Source organism: Mercenaria mercenaria, chromosome 19, assembly GCF_021730395.1.
Source record: "Mercenaria mercenaria strain notata chromosome 19, MADL_Memer_1, whole genome shotgun sequence".
Taxonomy (NCBI): domain Eukaryota; kingdom Metazoa; phylum Mollusca; class Bivalvia; order Venerida; family Veneridae; genus Mercenaria; species Mercenaria mercenaria.
In genome coordinates, this window is record NC_069379.1 from 40,659,226 (window position 1) to 40,685,337 (window position 26,112).

General features: G+C 32.7%; 2 protein-coding genes across 2 annotated transcripts; one reads left to right on the top strand and one right to left on the bottom strand.

Annotated features, from left to right (window-relative positions):
* Positions 1-2,783: 2,783 nt before the first annotated feature.
* Positions 2,784-11,592, top strand: LOC128551115 (cell death abnormality protein 1-like). Its single transcript, XM_053531547.1, has 6 exons — positions 2,784-2,911; positions 6,382-6,441; positions 7,087-8,169; positions 8,662-8,788; positions 10,556-10,659; positions 10,905-11,592. Exons 1-6 carry the CDS (start codon positions 2,884-2,886, stop codon positions 11,354-11,356), a joined length of 1,854 nt encoding a protein of 617 aa, XP_053387522.1. The 5' UTR covers positions 2,784-2,883; the 3' UTR covers positions 11,357-11,592.
* Positions 11,593-18,039: 6,447 nt separating this feature from the next.
* LOC123559150 (multiple epidermal growth factor-like domains protein 10) lies at positions 18,040-26,072 on the bottom strand. The gene is made up of 5 exons (XM_045350968.2): positions 26,014-26,072; positions 23,500-24,999; positions 22,278-22,401; positions 21,131-21,168; positions 18,040-20,892 (listed from the first exon to the last, which is right to left on the bottom strand). Exons 1-5 carry the CDS (start codon positions 26,057-26,059, stop codon positions 20,765-20,767), a joined length of 1,836 nt encoding a protein of 611 aa, XP_045206903.2. The 5' UTR covers positions 26,060-26,072; the 3' UTR covers positions 18,040-20,764.
* Between the last annotated feature and the right edge of the window lie 40 nt (positions 26,073-26,112).

The following is a 26,112-nucleotide window of genomic DNA, read 5'->3' on the forward strand; positions in this document are numbered from 1 at the left end:
AAAATATATCGAAACTGATAGGTAATGATGAATGTCGTGAAATGCATTATGTTTACAAACATAGTAATATACACCTTGTACTCGAATAGTCTGACTTTTTTTTTTCTTACGAACAAATCACATTTACAAAAAAAAAAAAAAAGAATTTAGAAGGTTTATTACAAAGACAAATTTACTTTAAAATATCTATATAAGAAGATATTTTGGAAGCATAGAATGCATCCTAGCAGAATAATAGCAGATTCGGTTTTACTAAGTCTTTTTATGAGAGGTAAAGGACCGTGCAACATCACTCACGCTCCTTAGCACCTGGTAAAGCGAAAATCTATATAATAGATAGATATTGAATAGACTCCATAATCGCATAGGACCAGTAAAATAAACGGCACTGAATCGAAGTACATGGAGAAGTTTTAAGGCCGCCACACAGCATTAAAATATTGCTGTAACGTTGTGATAGTTGATAAAATCTATGAAAAGACCCTTTCGAAGCATATCATGCAAACAAGCAAACTAATACATGTAGCAGACTCAGTTTTATTGAGTTGGTTCTTGAGAGGAAATTGAATGTGCAACATTTCTCACGCCCACTAGCACCGGCTTAAGTTGGATTCTTTAAGACAGTTATACGAAAAGGATACGAAAATATAACAACAATAATTAAACGATGTTTACGTCTATCCAAGTTGTTGCACATTTTCTTTCTAACAGATGTCGACTACGAAAATGATCTGCCGATGACCTATGATGATTTGAAACAACAGGAGGAAAGGACATACAGTCAATTGACTTCAAACAACTGTGACCCCAGTCATCATGCTGCTGAATATATCAACTGTTAAATACAAACTAGTAAATAAAAGATATTCGTATAACTGTCTAGTGTACTTTACTGATAAAAATCTTATCTTGAAATATATAAACTCACGGCGAGAAGTTTATAAAAATCACCGCTACAAAGCACCAGACCAGCTATAGGAAAGGACCTGGAAATACAGATGAGTATGTAAATTCAACGCAAAATCAACCAATACACTGCAAATGCTTTCAGTGCTGATTCATGTCGCAGGGTCAAGAAAACAAAGCCCGTAGTTTATGTTCTTTATGAGTTTATGTTTTGTATGTAACGTATTGTCTTCCGTAGTCGAGTTTGTATTTAGTTCGTAGTCGTCTTCGGTAGTCTTGTTATTGTATTAACTCATGTTTATGAATTATTCCTCATCCAATAAAGCTCAAATAAACCATACCAAATAGTACGTTTTGTCATTACCCTTATCACAACGCATGCGCACTTGGAATGAGAAATAGATGACACAGGGTACAGTTTTTGTCGTTGATGGTAAATATTTATGATGGCATATACAATGCATATTGTTTATAAATATGAAATAATCAAGGAATCATTTTATTCCTATGAATACTTATATATATAGATGTAAGTAGAGAGAGTTTATATGACCTAATAACCACCACATTGTGCCAGACCAATTATAGCAAAGCACCTAACAGAACAAAAACGTGCGTTTATATTTCACAGCAAATCCACTAACCCAGTAAGATTTGTTTCGATACTGCTTAATATACACTACCGAAATGTACTACAAATTCATTCTGGTTCAACATTTGTATATATACTTAATTTCTGTTTTAATGTATCACAAATGAGAAGTGGCATTTTTGTCGTTTTTAGCTCGACTATTCAAAGAATAGTACAGCTATTGGACTTACTCATGCGTCGCCGTCCCGATTTGGTTAAGGTTTTGTATGTAAGCTGGTATCTCAATAACCACATGTGGGAATGGATTGAAATTTCACACACTTATTCACTGTGATAAACTGACCTACACTGTACAGTTTTCATAACTCTATTTTGCTTTTTTACAAAATTATGCCCCTTTTTCGATTTAGAAATTCTTGGTTAAGGTTTTGTATGTAAGCTGGTATCTCAGTACCCACTAATGGGAATGGATTGAAACTTCACACACTTATTTACCGTGATAAACTGACCTAGATTGCACAGGTTCCATAACTCTGTTTTGCTTTATTACAAAATTATGCCCCTTTTTCGACATAGAAATTCTTGGTTAAATTTTTATATGTAAGCTGGTATCTCAGTACCCACTGATGGGAATTGATTGAAACTTCACAAACTTGTTCACTGTCATGACCTGACATGCACTGTGTATGTCCCTTAACTCTACTTTGCATTTTATCAAAATTATGCCCATTTTCCTGACTTAGCTGTTTTTTGTTAAGTTTTTGTATGTAAACTGGTATCTCAGTATACACTAATGGAATTGGATTGAAACTTCACACACTTGTTTACTGTCATTATTTGACATGCACTGAGTAGGTCCCATAACTCTACTTTGCATTTATTCAAAATGATGCCCCTTTTTCGACGGCAGTGTTTTGGTTAAGTTTTTGTATGTAAGCTGGTATTTCAGTATCCACTTATGGGAAAGGATTGAAACATCACACACTTTCCATCTTTTTACAAAATTATTCCCCTTTTCCGACTTTTGTATTCATTCAATTAACAAGGCTGTTGAATAGTCCAACGTTGCTGTCCTCCGACAGCTCTTGTTTATTAACTGGGACCAGGGTAGCTATATTGTCGTTCTTTGAAAGTTTGATGCATCTCGGGGATACACTTAATCTATAGAAATACTTTACATTTATGGGTGTATATATTAAGAAAAAGAAGATAAAATCTCACGCTTTATGCGTCAGTTAAGAAGGAAGTTCAAATTCAGACAGTTGTAATTTAATTATCTGGTGTAAGTATATCGTGAATAAAATGATATTTCACGCTTTTTGCTTCATTGGAGGAGGAAGTTATATACAGACAGCTACTGAAGTGAAAGCGACTGATATTTATCAATGCGGATAGATATGCATCATTTCAAAGGTATTTGTAAATGCATTTGTACCTAAATGTAATGTGTCGATTGAAAGCGATTTCATGATATATGACTTAGATAATTTGTAATATATATCTACCCGAAAGTTAGTGAGATTAATTGTAATATGCAGTGGTTGGTACATGCATCATCTTCAAATAAAGCTTTTATTATTATCATTATTGTTATTATTATTATTATTATTATTATTATTATTATTATTATTATCAATTTATGTTTCACAATAGCTTGTACCAATTTGTTAAAACATATATCAAAGATATTTCTATGCATAGAAATCATACTGCATATTGTGAAAAGTCCATGTTTGAATTGTTATAATGCTAATAAAAAATGACCATGATATTCTACTCCAAACAAGTGTATCACCAGTTATTATGTTAAAGCGTTTCCGACAAGATAAAGATGCACCTATTTCATTAAGAAAACATGTCGCGAAATGCGCTAAAGATTGCTACAAAAAATACAAGATTTCCCCTATATACCGACCACCAGAAAATAACAGTACTCTACGAAGAAAACCACTTTATTAATTTTTTTCAACCATCGCTTAACGCTTTAACATAAGAACTGCCTATAAATAAATAATTGTACAAAACGTAAGCGGCGTCATTTCTAAAACGCAAGTGACATTAAATACGCCATGACTTCGACGCCTAGAGACAACGTCATTTATCTGAAGATCCTACGTCGAACGGGTGAAACCGGTTATTTATTTCTTGATTTTAAAATGATTGTAGACAATATTAAAATGTAAAGACTTTCCCCCACATCTTTTTCCCCTATATATTATATATTAAAAAAGGTCGGTAAACTCCTTGTGCAGGTATAAAATATATAAATGTTCAATTTCCAAGGAAAAACAGCAGTAGACCCGAGATTTTTCAATAATTTTAATTCCTCACTGCAGGCGCTTTCAATTGCACATATCTTCAGGCAGTTTACACTTTGAAATAATACAATGACGTTATTTCAAAATGTAAACTGCTTAAAGATATGTAAAATTACTGAAAAAACTCGGAAGTCTACTGCTGTAATTCCTTGGAAATTGAACTATTCCATATTTGTTACTCAAATGATAACTAATTCGTAATCAAAGATTACTATCCTGATTCACGCCATATTTGTCCTGAAACGCATATAATAAGTCTTTCAAACATACAGGACCTGAAAATGAAATTTAGCACAGAATTGCACATTATGCAAACCCTTGTATGTATACACTACAGTTTTTCAATAGTCTTAGAATTAAATTGTTACATATCTTTGACATGTGTAATGTGCGTTTTATATTATCCCCTATCTTGCAATAATGAACATCTTTCAGTTTGGACCATTAACTGTCAAAATGGATGCTTACCTAAAAGATACTGACTGAATGGCGAACAGTGCAAATCATGATTAGACTGTACGGATGAGCAGGCTGTTTATGATCTACACTGGTCACAAATGCAGAATCAATCGTGTCCGGCATGATAAGTGTTATAAAACTAAAATGCATAGCTTCAGATTTTTATTGTGTTCATAATACATTATACTAATACAGTATAAAATAAAACACATATATTGCTTGGATGCAATATCTTTGAAGATAATACATTGTATGTGAACAATTAAAAAGTCGAGTGATATGTATGTTCAAGGTTTGCCGGACATTTAGGATAAAGATATACAATTTCTACCTTTCACTCAAATATTTTACTTTTAGATATATACTCCAAATGTATAAAACCCTCAAACAAATAACTTTTATTAAGCATATAAATGAAGTTTGCAGATAGGACTACTTTATTGTAGTCACAGAGGTGATTTAATGTTTGCAGTAACAATTGATTATTAAAACCGCCAGCCAGTTTTTTATAGGTAGTACATGTACATATTTATACTGTGTTAATACACACAGGTATACAGTGTTGTACTATTTCAAACCAAATGCGCGGGACTGTTTATACACATAAACTTGTTAATCTTATATTTACATTAATTATATGAATTTATTGTTCTTGCTTTCAACTACGAAATTTTGATCTAAGATACATTTAAAGTTCCGCATGTCCTCGTTTGGCATACAATGCATTACGTTTCCTTTTACCCTTGACATAAAGATACGACTTCCTAAATCAATTTAAGTGGAGAACTTATCAGTGTACAATATGGAAGACAAATGTGACTTCCTACAATAATTTCATATGTCTCACCACTAGATAACTGTTTATTCCAACTATCCCAGCTCTCCTTCTTACTATGAGTGAGGTTACTTACCCAACATATACAGGTAAGATTCCAAACCTGTGATTTTGTCACCAACCGTCCGAGAGCGATGCCAATAACACATTTTGTTCTATTTATTTCTTTGTTGTTGTTGTTGTTTTTTTGTTGTTGTTTTTTCTTGCTTTGTCTAGGTGTGCAGGTGCGGCGACCGAGCGTGTGCGTGTGTTTGTGTGAGTGCGCGCGCGCGCGCTCGTGTGTGTATGTGTATGGCGATTTTATGCGTGTTTATGCTTGCACTGTTGTGGTCTAGGAAAACTGATTTTTGGAATGTGACCTTACTTGTTGAATGTTCATCCTTGTGTATTTTTCCTGCCTCTTAACAACTCGTGTCCATCTATTTCTACCCCATCCCCCATTTTATATCTTGCATTTTATTGACAAGTTATTGTTAGTGTTTTAAAACAACCGGAATGTTGCAGCTTTCCACTTATTGTTTTTTTTTTAATTTGACAGTCCTCGTGTTTTATGTACATGCTTGGTTTTGTTTGCTGCTTTCTGTATTTCAAGGACATCTACCCTTATCTTTTAGTTTTTATTCCTAATTTGAAACAAATTGCTCTCAGGCGTTATTTTTAAATAGTCATGATTCAAATTTACAGTCACTTACAGTCACTTTTGCAACGCTAATGTCAACAATTATGTTTGTGGTGCTCTGTGCTTCCGAGAAATCTGCCCTTACCTATTAATTTTTACACAAATGTAAGATCAAATCAAAACGAAAGACACCATATTTATCTTTGTAAATTATTGATATCGGATTTCATCCTCTTAAAGTAAACATGAAAATACAATGGTTAAAACTATTTATATGAAACATTCAACATTCTATGATATATATAAATATCTTTGGTTTCATATGAGTCAGTGTGTCACTATGGTAAATTCAGTTGTTATTTTGCTTTTGGGAGATTCAGAGGTGACACTATGGCAATTTCAGTCGTTTTTATAGGAATCAGAGGTGTCACTCTGGCATTTGCAGTTGTTTCTTGGTTCTTTGCATATATAGGAGTCAGATGTGTCACTTTTGCAGATGCCACCATGGCAATTGCAATGTTTTTCTTTCTGTTTTCGCTTTTGTAGGAATTAGATGAGCGAACACGGCAATTACATTTGTTCTTTTTATAGAGGAATTAGACTTGTTACAATGGCAATGACAGTTGTTGTTGTTTTCTTTTTCCTTTTACAGGAATCAGAGGGATCACTACGGCAATTTCAGTTGTTCTTGTTTTCTTATTATGTCAGCTTGGTAAGTTTAATTTGCACTCTAGGTACGAACTTATAATTTTGTTTAATGAAAAACATAATACTATTGGCCGAATACCCTAATGATGTAAATTGTAGTCACGAGAACACTTTTCAGTTTAAAATAAAAGTAAAATACTGTACCAGACAAGCGGAAGACTATTTTTTTTTCTTTTGTCCTGAAGATGTAACATATGCATTAAGTCATTGCAGTAATGAAAGAAATTGAACGTTTCCTATATAACAATTTGAATTGTATTAATAATAGTGTATAGGGGAGGGTATGTAATAATGTTGAGAAAACTTGTTACCCAACCCCTCTTCGTATACCGTTGTTAAGTATTGCAATTGAGATGTAAATATTATATAAACTGGTATGCAATAAAATATGTTTAAACCAATAATAGTGTATATATGATGTAATTAACTTATAACATTTTCCAATATACAGAATGTCACTCACTTGCTAGAATTTATAGGTAAAAACACAAAAATGGCTGCCTTCTTGATAAGCTACTTTCTTAATTTTCAAACTGCCATATCTATATCAATAGTAGTTGCATTTTAAAATTACTTTATGAAAGGCATGTGGATGACTTTCATATACAAACAACTTATTTCATGTCCTTTCAATATCAAAATATTCCAGAGGTTTTCACACTGCTGTGTAAAGAATGTGAATGTTGCTACGGAGATAACGCATGCGATGTAGACAACAATTGTCAGAACGGATGTATAGCAGGATATCGCGGTCATAAATGCATAGAGTCATGTCGAGAAAATTGTAAAATCTGCACGAGGGAAAATAGATGCACAGAATGCAAGACCGGATTTTGGGGTCTCCAGTGTGCACATAGATGTGGAAAAGGATGTATCAAAAACACGTGTTCGAAATCATCTGGAAAGTGTTCTTGTAAATCACTCAATTTTATTTCTGATATGTGTAGAAGTTGTAGACCAGGAAAACACGGAGGCGATTGTGGTAAGTCTTGTCCGAGAAATTGCGGCGATTGTGTATCAAATACGCGATGCAAGTGGTGTAAAAATAATAGATTCTTTGGTTCATATTGTCGTCACATATGTTCAGTTGGATGTATGGACAAAAAGTGCAAGAAGTACAACGGTCACTGCATGAATGGGTGCAAAACTGGCTTTACAGGTAAAAAATGTGATTCATGTGTGTCTGGAAAACACGGATCAAACTGTGATTTGGATTGCCCGAACAATTGTACAGACTGTTTGTCAAATTTAAACTGTAGCGATTGTAAGCCTCGCTATTATGGCGGTACATGTACTATTGTCTGTCCACCTGGCTGCAATGAAAACGCATGTGACATAGATGGAAATTGTTTAAAAGGGTGTAAAACTGACTTCGATGTTAAATTTAATTGTGAAAAGTGCGTACAAGGCAAATGGGGGAATTCCTGTCAGAACAAATGTCCAGATAAATGTTCATCCTGCACTTCAAATACAAACTGCATCAATTGCATAGATGGATATTATGGCGGCGCTTGTGAACATTTGTGTGCGTCTACATGTAGAACAATACAAGGAAAAAGTGCATGTAACAATTCCAATGGACACTGTACTTCTGACTGTGTAGATGGCTACCATGGTGATATGTGCGACAGATTGTGCAGCGATAAATGTGCTAATAGAACATGCTTTCAGACCAATGCACTATGCGAGTACGGCTGCATTGAAGGCTACGAAGGACCACAATGCATTCAGGGTAAATATTGTCAGCCTTAGATACCGTATCAAATCAATATATTTTTATAAAACAATACTCTTGAGGAAACCATACTTGACACCCTAATATAAACATTCTAAGATATACTGTATATCAACAGTTGAAATAGATTTCTGCTCCCAGTAAAATGTGAATGCAAATGAAACTATAAAAATTAGGCTAACGTTAACTCAAATACTAATACGCATATACATGTATACCGATATACATTTACTGATTCAATCATTTTACCTATACGTATATTTCTTGGAATTCACTATATTTTTACATGTTAAAATTAAGATGTAAAAACACTAAAATATCTAATGCATTCACAGTATTAATAAAACACCTAATCCGCTTGCTAATGTTTAAGTAATATGATTTGCTTGATACATAATATTATGCATGTGAGCTAGTGTTGAGCCCGCATTATCAGGCATCGGCTTGACATGAACAAATAAAGATATCACAAACAACTTCTGCTTTAAGAAATAAAAGAACCAGGATCAGGAGACAACAATGTAGCTATGATTATAGGTGCAGCGGTGACTTCTGGTGTAGTCGTTATTATTATGGGTGTGTTGCTGGTAGCTTGTACCATTAAACAAAGAAGAAGGTAAGTATATTGTCCGAAAAGTCCTATTGATGCAATATCTCAATACGTATGTCTATTTTGTGAAATGACTTATCACTAACTTTTGAATCATACAGTTACTTCATGTTTCTTTTAACTTGTGTCACACAGGTGTGTAGGTAAATGCAAGGCAGGATTATTATTAGTGTCTTTGATTAGTGTTTAGTACTATGTCTACTTCAAATGTAATAAATCCTCAACAAATTTATCAAATTTTACTAAATATAAATAATTATGCATTTATACAACATTCATTATTAAAGGTCCACTACTAACACCCGAACGAGTATTATATGGAAACCAGAGTTTTTAGCTGAAACTTCCTATTTACTGAAAATATGACCCACTGCATCGGATCTGACCAAATAATCATGAATATGTTCAAGAATAACCAACAAATAAATAAAAAAATAAATGCTTATTCAAACAGAAAGTATGTTTTCCGACTGCTTACGGACCCGTCGCGTATCTTCGGATTTTTTCGGAAGAATCCTCCGAAACGAGGCTATAATTTATAAATAGATGCAAAATATATTATATGCCCAAACGATAACGTGATTTTACAAACTTAGCATAGCGAATTCATCATTTTTGTAACACACAAAAACTTCATGAAAATCATTCTTATAATATAGGTAATATACAGCTATACTACTACAAGTTTTCGTGGGGACAATTTAGGTCCTTCCCAAATAAAAGTGTTTCCACAACTTCGTCTGCAATCTTTTTCAGGTAATCTCTTTTCAGCATAGTTTAAAGAATAAAAAGGAATGATTATCTTACACTGTAGAAACAAAATGTGATTGAACTTTACCTAAATACACTGATTTATGTACATATGGCTACATTAGTTCAATAAAATTTCAGACATTAAACATATTGTCTTGGCCTAATATATGTCACTGTCAATTTGAAACTAAAATTTTGTACATCTCATATTTTTCATGCAAATCGTGTATAATTACCATCATGGAAATACAGTTATTTTGTCGCGAGTTTTTTAAACGGATATTCGTTTGAATTAATTTTAAAATCACATGATCCCGAAGAATTTCCGATCAATTACGGAAAAGCGATAAACACGAAAGTAGAAAAAAATGACCACCCATGTCAGTCTAAGAAAATACAGAAACAATCATTCGTTTCTCTGAACATGTGTTGATTTCAAGGGAATATTGCACGGCTGTCGTAAAGTTTAGTAGTATATTTCAAAATGTGTAGTATTTTTTAAGATTATGTCTATTCATTTGTCTTTGTTTTGTACCTTTTAATGTCATGCTGTAAAAATCCATTGTTTGAAAAACGTCCAGATTTTTAGTGGTAGCAAACATTTATGCGGTGTTTACCTATACATGTATACAGTGAGTACTAAGGAAATTAAAAATAAAATTCGTGGATTTAAATTTTTTAATATAAACTGAGTGAGAAGTTTATATGTACGTTGGGAATATTTTTTGTGAATTGATGAAGTCACGAAATCCACGTAAATTAGTCCCCCATGACAATTAATGATTTTACTGTACCTGCTAGACGTATATCTATATGGTTTATACGTAAAGCGCAGGGTTTCATATATATTTTTGAACGTGTAATATGAACATAAATTGTGTCAGCCAATGCGCATTAGAAATCATGACCTCCGTAATACCCCAAGGTAGAAAATGAATGTAACATTAAAGGGATTGATTAATAAAACAAATTTTTGAGTTAAGTGTTGAAATATGTAATTGCACTTCGATTATTTTTAAGGAAAGGTACTTGTGCAACTGAAAGCAGCGGTATCAATGAAAGTCTCGAATGTATGCACAAGAAAGATAAATCAAGTACACTACAAGAGGAAGATACAGACGCAGGTAATTTCACTTAACGGAATATGAATATGTATACACATGTCATACATACAGAACTGTAAATATTCAGGTAGTCAAAGGCATACAACAGACTAACACAAATTTATAATAAATCATATCTGCTATTAAACGATGTCATTAATAGAGAACCACTATTTATTTTTTCAAAAGAGATTTACTCTTTAAACCTACCTGAGGAATGATGTATATTATCAATTTGACATATTTAGTTCAACCAACTTTTTCAGCTGCTGTTTATGCACAACCTAACAAATCCAGACGGACGATTGTGGAGGAGGTTAATGCAGTCTACGATACTACATATGAAAATAAAACTAAGGAAATGTCCCATGTGATCCATGATTATGATGTACTAAATCGAGGCAGAGAAATAAAGCCTGATACAGATATGGATATTCTTGAACGTACGGCTGCAGATGAAGCAAGTGCAGTCTATGACAAAACAAATGACAATAGAAATAAGACAATATTCAATGTGAACAAAGATTATGATATACTGAGTATAAACAGAGAAAAAATCCCAAATACAGAGGACACAACAAATCCGGGAATTGTGGACGAGGCAAGTGCTGTCTATGACACTACATATCACAAAAAATTTAAACAGATATTCAATGTGAACAACGATTATGGTGCAATTAGCGCAGACATAGAACAAACACCTAATACAGATTATTAGGACACCCCAAAACCTACGATTATGAAGCATGGACATGCGTAGTCTACTACTGTACAATACATTATGATAATCATTTATCAGCATACTTTCAGATCAAAGAGATTAAGCCTTTTTTCTTACATTTTTACATTTCTCAGAATTCAAAATTTACCTAATGTCATAATATACGTATACTGTCAGTTATTTGTTTAAAAAGGTTACACTAATAAAGCTTATATTTTATTCCAAGGTATCCATATCTAAGTTGAAATTTTCTTTTACGAACTTATGTGCTCTTCGACAGCATTTGTGATCGTTGCAAACGTTGGCTTCAAATTCTCTAACATGGCATTCGGTTTTCGTTGTTTTGAAGACTGTGTGGTTGATGTTTCTACCGATCCTCTTAATAAAAGACATACTGTAGAAAACAAAAAAGTATAACAGACACAACAGGGGTTGAATGCAATACTGTTACAGTAGTAACTCCTATTAAATAAAGAAGGACTTACACAACAGTATTGCGTTCAACCCTCGACATGAAGGTCTATATTTATGTATGCTATGAATACGGTTGTTTATACACTAAATGCGGGCAGTATCCAAAGTTCAATAATTCAAATTTAATGATGATTAGTCGGTACGTAGAATGTCTAGACATAATACGCAATACATAATTCATACTAGACAAATATACTTATTTAATGTAGCTCTGCACGTTTGATGAGCCGGAAGTAATAGCGTAACATCAGTAAAAACGAACAGCGGGACATGAGGTGCGGAATTGAAAACCAGTTTACTTTTACTGGCAACTCATGTGTCAATTTAAATGAACCGTTTGACATTGTCACTATAATTTTAAAGATAAAATAAAGATATGAAAAAAAATGTTGAAACGTACAATTATTTTAAATAATGTCTTAAAAACAGCTTGATTGTTGGATCTTCATCATAGGCAAATATTAAAAAGAAAACACTTTTGTTTGACCGTGAAAAAGATAATATGTTTTTACACCTGTGCAATGTCTCATTTCATCAACACAGTAGAAAACCTTCTGTTCGCAAAAATGTCCTCAAAATTGTGACTTTGTCATTATCAAAATTTGCTTGAGAGCCGCAATTTTCAATCAGTCTAATTATATTAAATTCAAATACACATACATGTACCCCATTTTTATTTGGTGAATTTTCTTAGTACGTCCAGAAGTGTTAACATCTTAAGGATTAATCCTGATATATATTACAGAATCATTTATTCGGAACGTGCAGAACTACCTTAAGGAATATCATTACGTGGTAGAAGTTAGAAAGAGCCAGAAAAGATATTGTACCATAACGTAGACATTTCACTATAATATGTTATGAAAAGCAACTATTACATTGTATCTAATAAGCAAAAACTGCTTACAGTCACAATTATGGCGTATTAGTTCCTAAATAAGGCATATATTTAGCAGATGTTATACAATTATATAATTCAATTTTACCATGAAAAACTCATGTTTTATATATTTTGTAAAGCATACCATACCACTGTAAGTGCACTTTGTGTTGTCGAAGCCACATTTGTCTGTATCTGGAGTGCCCTTGTAATGGGCTTCCCGGTATGTTCGTGTACCATGTAAAGGCACGACCTTCATTGACTATCCCACATAATTTACGACAACCTTAAACGACAGCCTTAAACAGTAACTATTTTTATAGATACCTTTATTATCACGTATTTTAAGATATTCCCATTATTATATTTATAAGATTACTTAACAGTAGAATGGAAAACAGTGTTGTATGTTATTCGTAACTAACGTAATGCGACGGTTGTTACTAGATAACACTAAATTTTGATTTCAATTCATTATACACATCTATCAGCTTGCTTAGAAATATCTGATAAGCATTTTGTTAAAATTGAAACAATTTTTGATTTAAACATACTTTAGGGCAATGTGAGCATAACATTTCTTTAAAGACAGACTGAACGTCTGCGTAGCGGTAGCAAACAAAATAGAGCAACTGATGTTGATGAGGTACGCAGGTATAAGTATGGTTTTATGATCTTACCCCTTATCATGCTGGACATAATAAGTTATGAAACGTGAAACAAAAAGATCTTTTAAACATCTTTTAGATTATTGTTCAGGTCAACTGACTTCTATCTAACTGCTGATGAAGAACGCATATTCCCCACTGAGAAAGCTGTTCCATGTTCATGTACTCCTTACGACAATATTCTACAAAGATTTACTTGCATCTTTGATCGAACGATATAGAGAACCAAATACAGGCTCTATTATTGAAAACCGTGATTCTGTGATCGTAACCTTTATTATTAATTTCTTGGCTTACTTGCTTCTTTGATCGATGTTTGGAAGCACACAACCTCTTTTGTAGAGGCCGATTGTGTCTGCTCGTTACGTTTGAGAATATTCAAATAGAGCTTTACTTGCGACATAGAACGATATTGAGAAACACGTTTCTCTTTTGTAGAGACCGAGTTTGCGCACTCGTTACCTTTGAGAATATATAATGAATTCACATACAGTGCAACCTTTTTAGAGCAACACCCTTTTAGAGATACAAATATTGACTGTTGTGTAGAGGTTGTTGTTCTGGAAAGGTAAATTTGATAGTATATTTCAGCTTAGGGAAACGTTGATGATGTTGTTATAGAGAGGTTTTTGCTTAAGAGAGGACCGCTCTGGAGAGGTTCTATTGTAGTTTTCATTGTAGAATCCAACACTGCATGCTCGTAAAACTAAAGTATATTTAATAGAATTTTACCTTTCTCCTAAACTGATGTTGAAAAACAGATATTCTCCATTGTCGATACCGAACTCATGTGCTTTAAACATCAGTTCTCTGACAAAATTAGGACGGCCACAGAGCAAAATTCAAACTATTAAAGTAATAACCATTCTTTTCATACCTTATATAACATTATTTAATGTCTTCACTGTCGAAAAGGTAGTAATGATATTAAACAACGCCAAGCCTAATTTCAAATTCAATTACATTTTTATGGGTGAAGTAGCGTTACAGTCGTACTGACCATATTGCGAATTTTCCAATTATTTGTGGTGGAGGAAGACCCGATGTGCCCCTCCCAGGATTAATTCAGATGCGGGCGTCTTGGTAGAACGACTGACCTTACATAAACCAGCTGAATAACTTCCTTACATATAAGAATTTTACGCGTCCAGGAAGGGAACAAACTACATACGAACTCGAAGCGGCGTTCTACCACTAGACTACTGGTGTGGTTATGATCATCAGAGCAGTGTGTTTGTTAATTGACTTTTATATCCGGGTTTTGTATATGCCCTAGCAATTGATTCCATTCACATATACTTTTATGTAAGATTCTGAATATACATGTACATGTATTGAAATGTTAATTATATCATAAATGATGATAAAAATAGTACACCTGGATAATGTAACCGGTACTTAAAAGTAAAACCCTACATCTTGCATTTTGTGACGATGAATGGAGAATGTCTTCAAACTCTGTTTGTGAAGAAAGATCTCCAGTAAATGTTTTATACTATGGTGTCGTTTCAAATGTTCCTTGATTGTCAAGTGGATGCTTAACATTCGGAAATAGCAGTCGGATTTTCCTGTTTCTGACATGTTATTGCTTTGATATAATAGGCTAAAATGTGTCCAGTTGAATTTGTTTGCAAGTTTTATTATGTTATCAGCTGCATTAATTTTGAATTTCTAAACTCAAGTAAGCAGCTTGGATTCGAATTTATTGTCAACGTCATAGGAATTAGCACCTGCTGTTATAACTGGTAATTTCCTGTCCTGACCATATCTCAATACGGGGTATACAGTATAAGGACAAACTGGTTCAAAGAGGGCATGGACCTGTTTTTCCAGAAGTAAATCTTTCGCAGCTAATGGTGCCGTAGTCTTTTAACATTCTGAATCCTTCACGTACATTGTCATCCTGTTTTCCGGTAAAAAGTCACCTAATACCATTTCAGTCGCCATTTCGATTGCTGGCATCACACGCTTAATGCTCCAATGATGACTAGACTCTTCAACTAACAACCCCTAACCTTATATCCATTAAACAATACTGTCTTGTCACAATCATTAAATTACACGAATGGAAACGAATTTCTGCGTATATAAAGTAGACTTACTGCGACGTAAATACATTAAAATTATATAAAAACATACGTTATAAGCAATCAGTACCTTAGTTGCCTAATACATATCACTACAACTTCACAAAAGCAATTGAACGCATCTTCCTAGATTTCAGTTTTATGTGTAAAACAAGAGGAACTAATTCTAAGATAATTTTCCGCAAGAACTGAAGTAGACAGTAATATTCTATCCTTTCAAACATAAATTTAGCTCTTACTTTATCTTTCTCACAAATTCTTATCACAAAAGCAGTTGATATATATAAAACACTTGCTTGCTAATTGATAAAAATGAGATTATCATTGACATTTGCTAAGTTGTTTATCCCTTCATTTGTAAGCTCTCGCAAATGCTAGCCTAAGGGTTGAAAAATTTAGTGATATACTCAAGTTATTAGCTTCCATTCATGCATTTAACTTTAATCAGATCAGATATTACAAAAACGTGTGTTTCAGTAGATTTCTTGATAAAGAAAGAGATTTTTTTTTCTTTGAGAGCAATCTATTTTTATTTTAAAGGTCAGTTTCAATTTAGGTTGTACAAGAAGTAGTCAATATGAAATCTTTCGTTTCATTTTAGTCATTTATACCCCATATCCTTTTGGATTTGTAATATCCTTTTGATAATTAAAAAAACTGTTCGGTCTATTCTATACATAATAATTTCTAACAGTGGAGTAAATTAGTAGTTTAAAGGGTGGGTTAATGTGACTGAAGCAAACAAAAACCTGAAATACATTTTCACACAGCGTTTTCTTCTATACAGAATCGAAAACAATCAAACGAAGTTAAGAATGAAACGAGTACACACTTTATTCAACTAATTGATATTTTTAAGCGTGCGTCGCTTTGTCATGATATCGCGTTGACTTAATTCTAATTTTGTAACAAAACATTCTAGGATTAAATCGTTTTTAAGATATTAGCACGTACATTTTCCTATGATATACAATATACATATCATTGTTTTAAAGATCTCAACATACAGATAGTACTTTCACCATGTTCATAATTAGTGTACAAGTATCAGTGTCCAAAATAGAAACGGAAAATCTTTTTTTCTGTTTAGGTACAAAATGTATTTCAGCGGTCAAAATAAAGGCATTTGCATAACAAAATATGACATTTTGTGTAGTCTGTACGAATTTGATCACCAAATGACGTAGGGTTTCATCGGGAATTCCCGACCAAATATTTCGATTCCATGTGTTCCATTTTCAGACGTTATTTATACGGAAATGTTCACTTAAACTATTCAAGCATCAGCATGTAGGATTTCATCGGGAATTCCCGACCAAATATTTCGATTCGATGTTTTGCATTTTTCAGACGTTATTCATACGGAAATGTTCACTTAAACTATTCAAGTACCAGCATGTAGGATTTCATCGGGAATTCCCGACCAAATATTTCGATTCCATGTTTTCCATTTTCAAACGTTATTCATAATTGTGCTGTAGTGGACAGCAGCAATGTACTCTGAATTTCAGGAGAAGAAATTAAGTTGCTTGATTTTTAAACAAACAAAGAACGACAAAGTAGGGTGTTACTGTGAGCTTTATTATTGCCTTAAACTAACTACAGCCCAAACTAGTATTACTTATATAACTAATATGCGTAGCGCACCAATATACATATAATGTGAATTCATTAACTATATAATTATTAACCAAATAATTATAGCATAACCAAACCCATGAAACACTACACATATGGTAATTATTTAAGTAATAATTCATAACAAAGCATGGGGAAAGTATATGAACAAAATTACTTATATTTACACAACATTATAAAATACACGTGACCCTCCGATAACAGAATATAATATACATTGTGACACTGATCGTAATGGCAGAATCAATCTTGTCCAGCAGGTTAAAGGTTATTGTAAAACACGGACTTTTCCGTACGGAAAAGTACGGAAATACAGCTGATATCCTAATACGTACAAACGAAGGAACAGATAATATTGTCTTTTTGACACAGACTTTCAGATAGTGTCATTTTCTATAAAAAAAAAGGTTTTATTGCAGTTTTTTACCCAAATAAATATTTCATAAGCACTTTTTCCTTATTGTACAGCTAATATTTTAAGCAAAAATTGCAAAGTTCAGCAAATTTTTCCGATGGCGTGTAGAAAATTGTTTTCATACTCGTTTTTAGTCAATATTTCGTCGGCATTCAATGGGACACTAACCGGATTCCGTAGTTTCCATTTGTCAACGGTGTAGCAGAAAATTTCACCAACGGTGCTGTAGTAAGAAATAATCCCTATCACCGGGCGACAAAGCGACAATGCGACAATGCGAGATTTTACTAATTCTCGCAACTATGTATGTTGGATTTCAATTTCACGATGCGAGAATTAAGAAAGACAAGCGACAATTAAGACGATAATTGTCGCCCTCTTAACCTCGCGAGGATTGTTAAATCTCGCATGTAAGTATGTTTTCGGACAAGGCGACAACGCGATAATTATCGCGTTGTCGCGTGTTGGCGAGGCGACAATTTAAGTGGCACGAACAGGATTCCGTAATTTAGCGTGAAATGTTATCTTTCTATTTAAAATACACTTGTACAATATTAGATATTTTCCAAAAATATTGCAACAAAAAACGTAAATGACTCAGACGTTAAGAAGTAATGAAATAGAAATGTGTGCGGATGAATGCAAAAAGCAGACGACGATAGTTATGCGATTATCCTAAAGCGTTATTTTTGCGTAAACCGATCTCTATTTCAATCGTTAACACTTTCAAGCAGTTTTGACTCTAAAACGGTTATTGTTTTGCGCGATTTATTAAGTCTGTTGTTATGTTATTCAGTTTTGTTCCGCAATTACCGAGTTAGCTGTAAGGATGTCGTAACATAAACAGACACATGTCACAATGTTGGACTATAACTTAGAATCAATGTTCTAGGCTAGTCAGCTGTTTACGCATCCAAAAGTCCATGAAAAGTTTACTTAAGTATCATTAGGTGGCAATTTTACTACTTAATATATTATTTATTATATTATTTTTTCGTTCACCTTTAGGTGGATATCATTTGATGAAATAATACACCTTTATTTACTGAATAAATAATGTAAACATAATTGCTAAAGTGAGACATTCATTAGTTAAAAGAATTACAGATGGATTAGTGCGTTTTTATACATAAAAGTACCTGTGCAAAGTATAAGTGAATAAGATTTTATTTGAATACTCCTGTACATGGTAAGGTTGTTAAGTTAATGTGTGCCTGATCATCCATTCAATGAAACACAATCTAGAAACTAAAGATTGTAAAGATACTGTCATGAATCAACTGGTACGTGAACCTTCAACTTCCTTATAAAGCTAGCTAAATAGACAACCAGCTACATCTAAAATGGTCATAAAGTATATTTCGACCTCAACGATGTGAGCTTTAAAGAAGATATCTTAAACACCTCCTTTGTAATAACTGTATTACAGTTTAGTACTCTTTTTTCATTTATCTATTTTATGTGAATTAATATGCCCGTGTGAAAGACTGTTTCTCAGACAGACTTACAAAATCGCCTTTCAATTGAAGTCAATGAAATAAAATACCATGAAGCGAAAAGACAATTACTCGTGGCTTCATTTTCCTTGTTTGGATAATGTGATTTTATAAAATAACCATAAGATCATGAGGAAATGTAAATAAATCAATGTCTCTGCACTACTGAAGTTTTATAACTTGACATTCAATGCATTGTTTAATATTCATCAGATTTATACTTAGAAACAATACAGAAACTTCAAATAATACATGATTCTGATCGTACATATCAGTTATTGCTGAAACATAATAGTAGAAAGAAATAAACAACCGCGTAATAAAAACTTAGGTACTTTCGTTTCCTGGACTAGTTCTCATTCAAACCAGCCACAAACAAGCAAGATGTAAAGAAGTGCAAGTTAATGTTCCATCCTAATAATATATCATTATAGGGTATTTATGTCATTGGCGTCAACATTGATAATTCGTGCTTTGTTAGAAGAAATCATACCTAATATCTTTGATAAATTGTGCTTTGTAAGAAGAAATGGTATCTAATAACTATGCATTAAAACTCCCACTAATTTTGCGCAAAGTAGTGTTAATTGGCATTTACCGAGTTTCTGTCGAATTGCAGATAGAAAAAAATGAAAATGTCAGACTGGATTTCCAGACTAGTCCATAGTCAGTGTTTGTTATTACCGTCAATGTTTATACAATTTCTGTTGTCTCTTTGTCTGTTAATAAATATATAATATTTTATAACTAATGTAAAATAAAAACTGATTCATGTTGTATATTTAACAGATAAATATATATATATATACATCAAATTTTTGTTTGATATCTCATTCCGCAAGAAAGTACTTTCAAAAGTCTTTGTTACAGAATTTTGTATTTTGAATTGAATAGTGCCGACCGTAAAATGTGGCAAATAATGTAACCTTAGTGTTGTGACTATTTATATAAACTATTTTCTTACTTCGAACATTTTATTAGTCTTTATATGTTCGGTACATATTTGGATTCAGTTACAAAGCATGATTATTATGAAGAAACGTCTGTATTAATAAAAACTACGAAAACTGATAAAATTTCGAAACTATCGATAAATTTCATATAAATGATACTTGCAACTCCGTTGTGAAATACATGAACATTATAAATATACCTACATAATATTTCGAAATAAATTGTGCACCAAAACAATTTTCTAAGAACGACAATAACATAAAAGACAACGTAAATGATACATTTGAATTACTTCTACAAAAGTGATACAAGACAAAAGTGTTTATCATCACTTCTTTTAAATATACCTGAAGCTGATATGTCATGATATTGAGACTGATAATAATGATTGCATTTGTTGGCCTTAAATAGAACGTACTTTAAACTTCACGCCTTCTGTTGAGTGAACCGAGGAAGAATTAAATGTCCACATTCTAAGGATCATCCTGACTGTTATCCTTTGCTTTTAAAGCTGCACAAAGTTAATTTAAAGCGTATTCCAGCTTACATAGAAACACATTTTAAACTAGATGTGCATTTGTATATGGATATTATTTAATGTGAGGCCTCTTGCAAAAAGAATAATTTCGCACTTGTAACCTGTGACTCTGTAACCTTCCAATGAAGTATGTATACATTGACTGTAGCATCATTTCAAAATATCATTATAATAAGATATATCAGATTGTGGTACATTTGTATTGACATGGTGGAAGAAATCAAAGGCTGAAATTGTCGGTCTTAGTAAATGGATTCAACAATTCACATATTCTGACTCTTGTGGAGGCAAATGTCGATCTGAAGCTACCTGACTGTATGTCCTCTCATCACGTTCTTTTAAATCTTCATATGTCACCGGGATATTATTCTCATAGTTTCCATCTGTAATCAAAAAATGTGAAACATATTGGCATGTTCTATATGCATAACGTTACTCTTTCTTTCTTAAGACTGAAGTTTACTTGAAATGTTAAAATCGAAAAGAGATACTTAATATTAAGTAACGTAGGTCTTTGAGTGTTTATGCTACATATAAACAGTATGACAATTCTTCAATTTCATATTAGAATTTCCGTTTTGTATCATCTACTTAGTACTGAGATACTCCTAATTCCGTTACCTGTCTGTTGATTGCTTTCGCCTCCTTTTCTGGTGTTCCTAATATGAAAATATAAAAGGGTATTGATTGATTTCTAAAACATCAACATAGAACCCGTTAGACTATACAAAGAATATTTTATATTTATAACAATTGTAAAGAATTTCGTAACGTGTTGCGAAAATAGTTATTAATGCTTAAGAATCAAAATATATATAGTACACGTTTACATCTGAATTTATTGAAAACTGTTATGTAGTTACTGAATAAATAATCAATTGTAAAAATATGCCAAAAGATCAAAGATACAATATTAGAAAACAAACTCATATATGGTACGTAATTGGCGTGTTTTCTGTCTCTAACCTTATGTTATCGTAATGCTAGAATGTATGCGGATATAGATTTTTCTAGCGAAGAACGCATAAAGTGGTTTGTCTCCTGAACATAAATATTTTATTCCTTGATAGATTACAACATTTGCTAGTACCGAAAATATTAATAAAATTCATCAGTGTAACATAGGTTAGGTTTTACATATTTTCAGTCTATGCATTTGTTATATCATACATGCCGATCAATAGTCAAAACTATTGCTTGATTTTCAAACGTATATCTATTGCCCAGCAATTCATTCTAAAAGAGTTCTTTTTGCGTGTGTTCAAACATCAGTTTTCAATTTTACTTTTAATTTGACCCATTTTCTAAATATACGTACATGTGTTAAAAGAGAATAGTCATTATAGTAAAAACTTAGGACCGGAGATTTATAAAAGGACTCGTGTTATAAGAATATATTATGCGTCGATCGAGCTGAATCAATGCGTTGTCACTTTTTATTCAACATTTTAGTTAATGGATGTATATTTGTAACTATAATATTTTGAAAATTTTGACAATGATCTAAGGCATGTCCCTTTAACCGTAATGATGGACTAAAGAACACTAACAGTAAAACATGTAACTTTTTTCACAAGCTCTATTTTCATAATGTACATGTACTTGCTATTATTTCCTAAATACCATGTAAGTGATCTGACTATTTGAACGTTTCTGGTTTATAAAATGACTATAAATCACTACCTCCAGTAGTATACGAAATACGATATGCCTTGGAAAAAAATAAAAAACATATTTCATATACGGCCAAGAAATATCATTGTCATACCTTCGTTTCCATATAATGAAGACTACTGTTAACGCCCCTCCAATAAGTATACCAAACAGCACTGATCCAAATACTATCCCTATCAGTTCTCCAGTGGTAATACATTCTTGAATGTGGGTCGTTGCTGATAATGAGAACATTTATTTATCTATTTTGTTGAGTTTAATATTAAAAGATCAACGACTTATTTTATATAATATTATGGTATATACTTTTCTCTACTAATAACACTCCCTATTGTTATTTGATATGTGGGAAATATCAATAAGTGTAAATAATCTATTACAAAAAACCCTCCTGCATCATGACTAACATTATCACAAACGTCGTTTTCAAAAGTTTACTCTCTTAATAAAGATCTTCTTTGAATATATAAAGACAAGCTCCTGAAATCACTCCTGTGACAAGAAATGTTATATTATGCCTTGTTTTCAGCCTCAATTCAGTTTGGCGCTACGCGTTCCTCAGGAAACAGATGATGGACAGAATGACTGGGGGCATTCAAAAGCAACCGGGACTGATCTGCTTTGATATTTGTCTTCTTTTCGTGAAGACCTTAAATGTATTTCCCTTGTTGCTATGTCTAAGGTAAAGCATTTGCATCAATGCGTATATAGCTATTTTTGTTGTTTCTTTTTAACATATATTTAACACAAGCATATAAGGCATGTTATACCATTAAGCATGTAACGAATACTTCTTATGGTGAAAACTTATATTTACAATGTTCTGAAATATTGAAACATGGAGGTGGGATTAGAAAATACTTTGAAATACAATTAATCAGATTAAAAACATACTGGTGCATTTGCCTATGACTTTTTAAGTCTCTGCCCAACTATATTCCTATAGTTTTTTGTACTAGTTTGTCTTTTGTTTACTAATACGTTTGGTTAGTGTTTTGTCTTTGTACTTTTGTGCACATGTTTGTCATGCAAACAAAAACCAACGTTTTTATTTCCAGGATATGATACGAAAAAGACCTAAGTTTTATCTTTGTCATAATTTTGCGACCGTATTAATACGTTTCTCCGTTCGTAAATTCTAGAAATGTCATAAATGTATCATTTATAATGAACTATACTGCAAGCACTTACAAAGATAGGCATTAGACATTTCAATTAACAAATTAATGTCTTTAACAGTTGAGATGAAATATTTTCTTAGATTTATAAACTTAGTATTAGCCATATGTGGCCATTTTATGATTGCTAATAATTACCTTGTGTACATTGCAACCCATTGTAACCATCAATGCAGCCATACAAACATTCCGCGGTGACCTGATGACAGGTATTATTTGCACATTTGTCGCTGCAAATACTTTCGCACATGTTCCCATGAAATCCATCAACACATCCAGAAACACAGTGCCCAGTAGATTCGTTGCACGAACGTTTCTGTTCAACTGCTTTACAAGTAGATGCACATTTATTGCCACAAAATAGGCCGTAATAATTTTCCACACATCCGTTTGAGCAAAGACCCGTTTTCCAGTTGCATGTTAGATTGCTGCATGTTTCACTACAATAGTGTTCGCAATAGTTTCCAAATTTTCTATATGAACTACACCCATTGAGACATTCACCAGTGTGAAATTCACATATTTGTTTACTATCAACAGACCTGCAGCTGGTGCTACATAATTGTGAACAATTCTCTGAATACTTTCCGTTATTGCATTTGATACATTTTCCATTACTCTGATTGCACTCTAAACAGTTTGATTCACAGTCAAAATTGCATGTGTCTCCCCACTTGCCAAGTAAACACCCATTTGTACAAATTCCAGTTGAATTACACACCTTGTCTTTGCACTTTTCAGGACATGGTCTGCAGAAGCTCTGAGTACCGCCAAAGGGAACAGTTAGGTGATATCCTCTGGCACATTTTATACAGCCCCCATATATACCTGATTCATCTGTTAAACACTTAAGACATAACAGATCTGCATTCCTGCATACGTTTGAACAGTTTTTTCCATAAAATCCATCTTCACATGTTTTTGTGTTATTGCAGAAATCTCCATAGAATCCTTGTTTACATTTCAGACATTGACCACTGGCAATTGAACATACTCCATAACAACTTGGTGAGCATAAATCAGTACACTTTTCACCGTAATAACCTAGTTTACATTCAGTGCACTTTGAGTTTGATAAACAAGATATGCAATTACCTGGACATTCTAAATCACAGTTTTGTCCGTGATTTCCTGACACACACGAATCACACTTGCTTCCCTTGCATCCTTTATAACAATTACCATCCTTATAACAGCTTCCGATGTTGCATCCTACAGAACATCTAAACTGACAGACTGAGCCGTAAAATGCGTTATTTTTGCACCATCTACATTCTGTTTGTGACTGACAAGCACCACAGTTAATTGGACAAGTGTAATTACATTCATCGCCATACTTACTATTTGCACAACTGCTACATATACCTTCTTTAAAATTATTTGATTTACAAGTACACGCTCCTGATTGTAAGCAAGTATTGTTGACACATCCTTTCCCACATTCAAATGCACACTTGGCACTGTAATATCCAGGGTGACATTCTGTACAAGTGATGTCACTAACGCAGGTCTTACAATTTACTCGACACGATTCTGTACATCTATCTCCCCAATATCCTGCTATACATCCATTGATACATTGTTTGTCTGTATCTCCATCACAGCATTCACATTCTTTACATGTCTGAGAGGAGATTCCTGAAACGAGTTGATATTAATATCGACTGGCACATAAATGTGTAAAGGACTGATATTCTTTTCGTTTAAAACATACTTAAACTTTCGTTATCTGAACTAACAAAGTATGTAATTGGTGATCGTAAAATAATATGTTTTCTTTTTTCTAAATAAAAATATTCCTCCGCTACAATGTTTTGTTTCAAATCAAAATAGGTTATACCTATGTTCGTTTTGTGCATTTTAAAACAAGTTTATAAAAACTTTTACTTTGAATTATATATTCTGTAAATATGACATTGATATAAATTTAATTGTATTTATTCTGAATGCAAATGTTATTTACTAAACAGATAAACTAAACAGTAATAAAAAAATGTTTCTTACAAAACTGACTTAATGAAAATGAAACTTAGCAAATGACAGGAATGCAAATGTTACTGATCATATTGATATAAATGGAAATGTTACTTACCAAACTGACATAAGTATAAAATTACTTACCAAACTGACATAACAAAATGTTGTTTAACAAACGGTTATGATAAAACGTTACTTACAAAACTAACATCAATGTGAATGTTACTAAAACACAGACATAAACGTAAATGTTACTTACCAAACTGGCGTAAATACCTGTGTAATTCACCCCACTATCAAAAATGCAAATGCTACTTACAAAACTGACATACATGGAAATGTTACTAAAACACTGACATAAATGCAAATGTTTCTTATCAAACAGACATAAATGCCATTTTTGCTTTCCAAACTGACATAAATGCAAATATTAATCACCAAACTGACAAAAATACAAATATTTCTTGCCAAACTGACATAAATGCAAATGTTTCTTATCAAACAGACATAAATGCCATTTTTGCTTTCCAAACTGACATAAATGCAAATATTACTCACCAAACTGACAAAAATACAAATATTTCTTGCCAAACTGATATAATGCAAATATTACTTATCAAACTGACATAAATGCAAATTAACTTACAAAAATGACATAAATGCAAATTTACTTACCAAAATGACATAATAAAAGTAAAAACACTGCTGTTGTTCTTTCCATTTCTATATTCTGATTCCTTAAAATATATGCAAAATTTTGTAAAAGAATTACTG

Bases quoted from the DNA above. Each gene is read 5' to 3' on its own strand.
- LOC128551115 (XM_053531547.1), top strand. From the start codon at position 2,884: ATGCGGATAGATATGCATCATTTCAAAG. The intron at 6,442-7,086 runs GTAAGTTTAATT...AAAATATTCCAG, and splicing joins TTTCTTATTATGTCAGCTTG to AGGTTTTCACACTGCTGTGT. The intron at 8,170-8,661 runs GTAAATATTGTC...TTCTGCTTTAAG, and splicing joins AGGACCACAATGCATTCAGG to AAATAAAAGAACCAGGATCA.
- LOC123559150 (XM_045350968.2), bottom strand. From the start codon at position 26,059: ATGGAAAGAACAACAGCAGTGTTTTTACTTTTATTATGTCATTTTG. The intron at 21,169-22,277 runs GTATGACAATGA...TTTTCATATTAG, and splicing joins TTCATTATATGGAAACGAAG to GAACACCAGAAAAGGAGGCG. The intron at 20,893-21,130 runs GTAACGGAATTA...TTTTGATTACAG, and splicing joins CGAAAGCAATCAACAGACAG to ATGGAAACTATGAGAATAAT.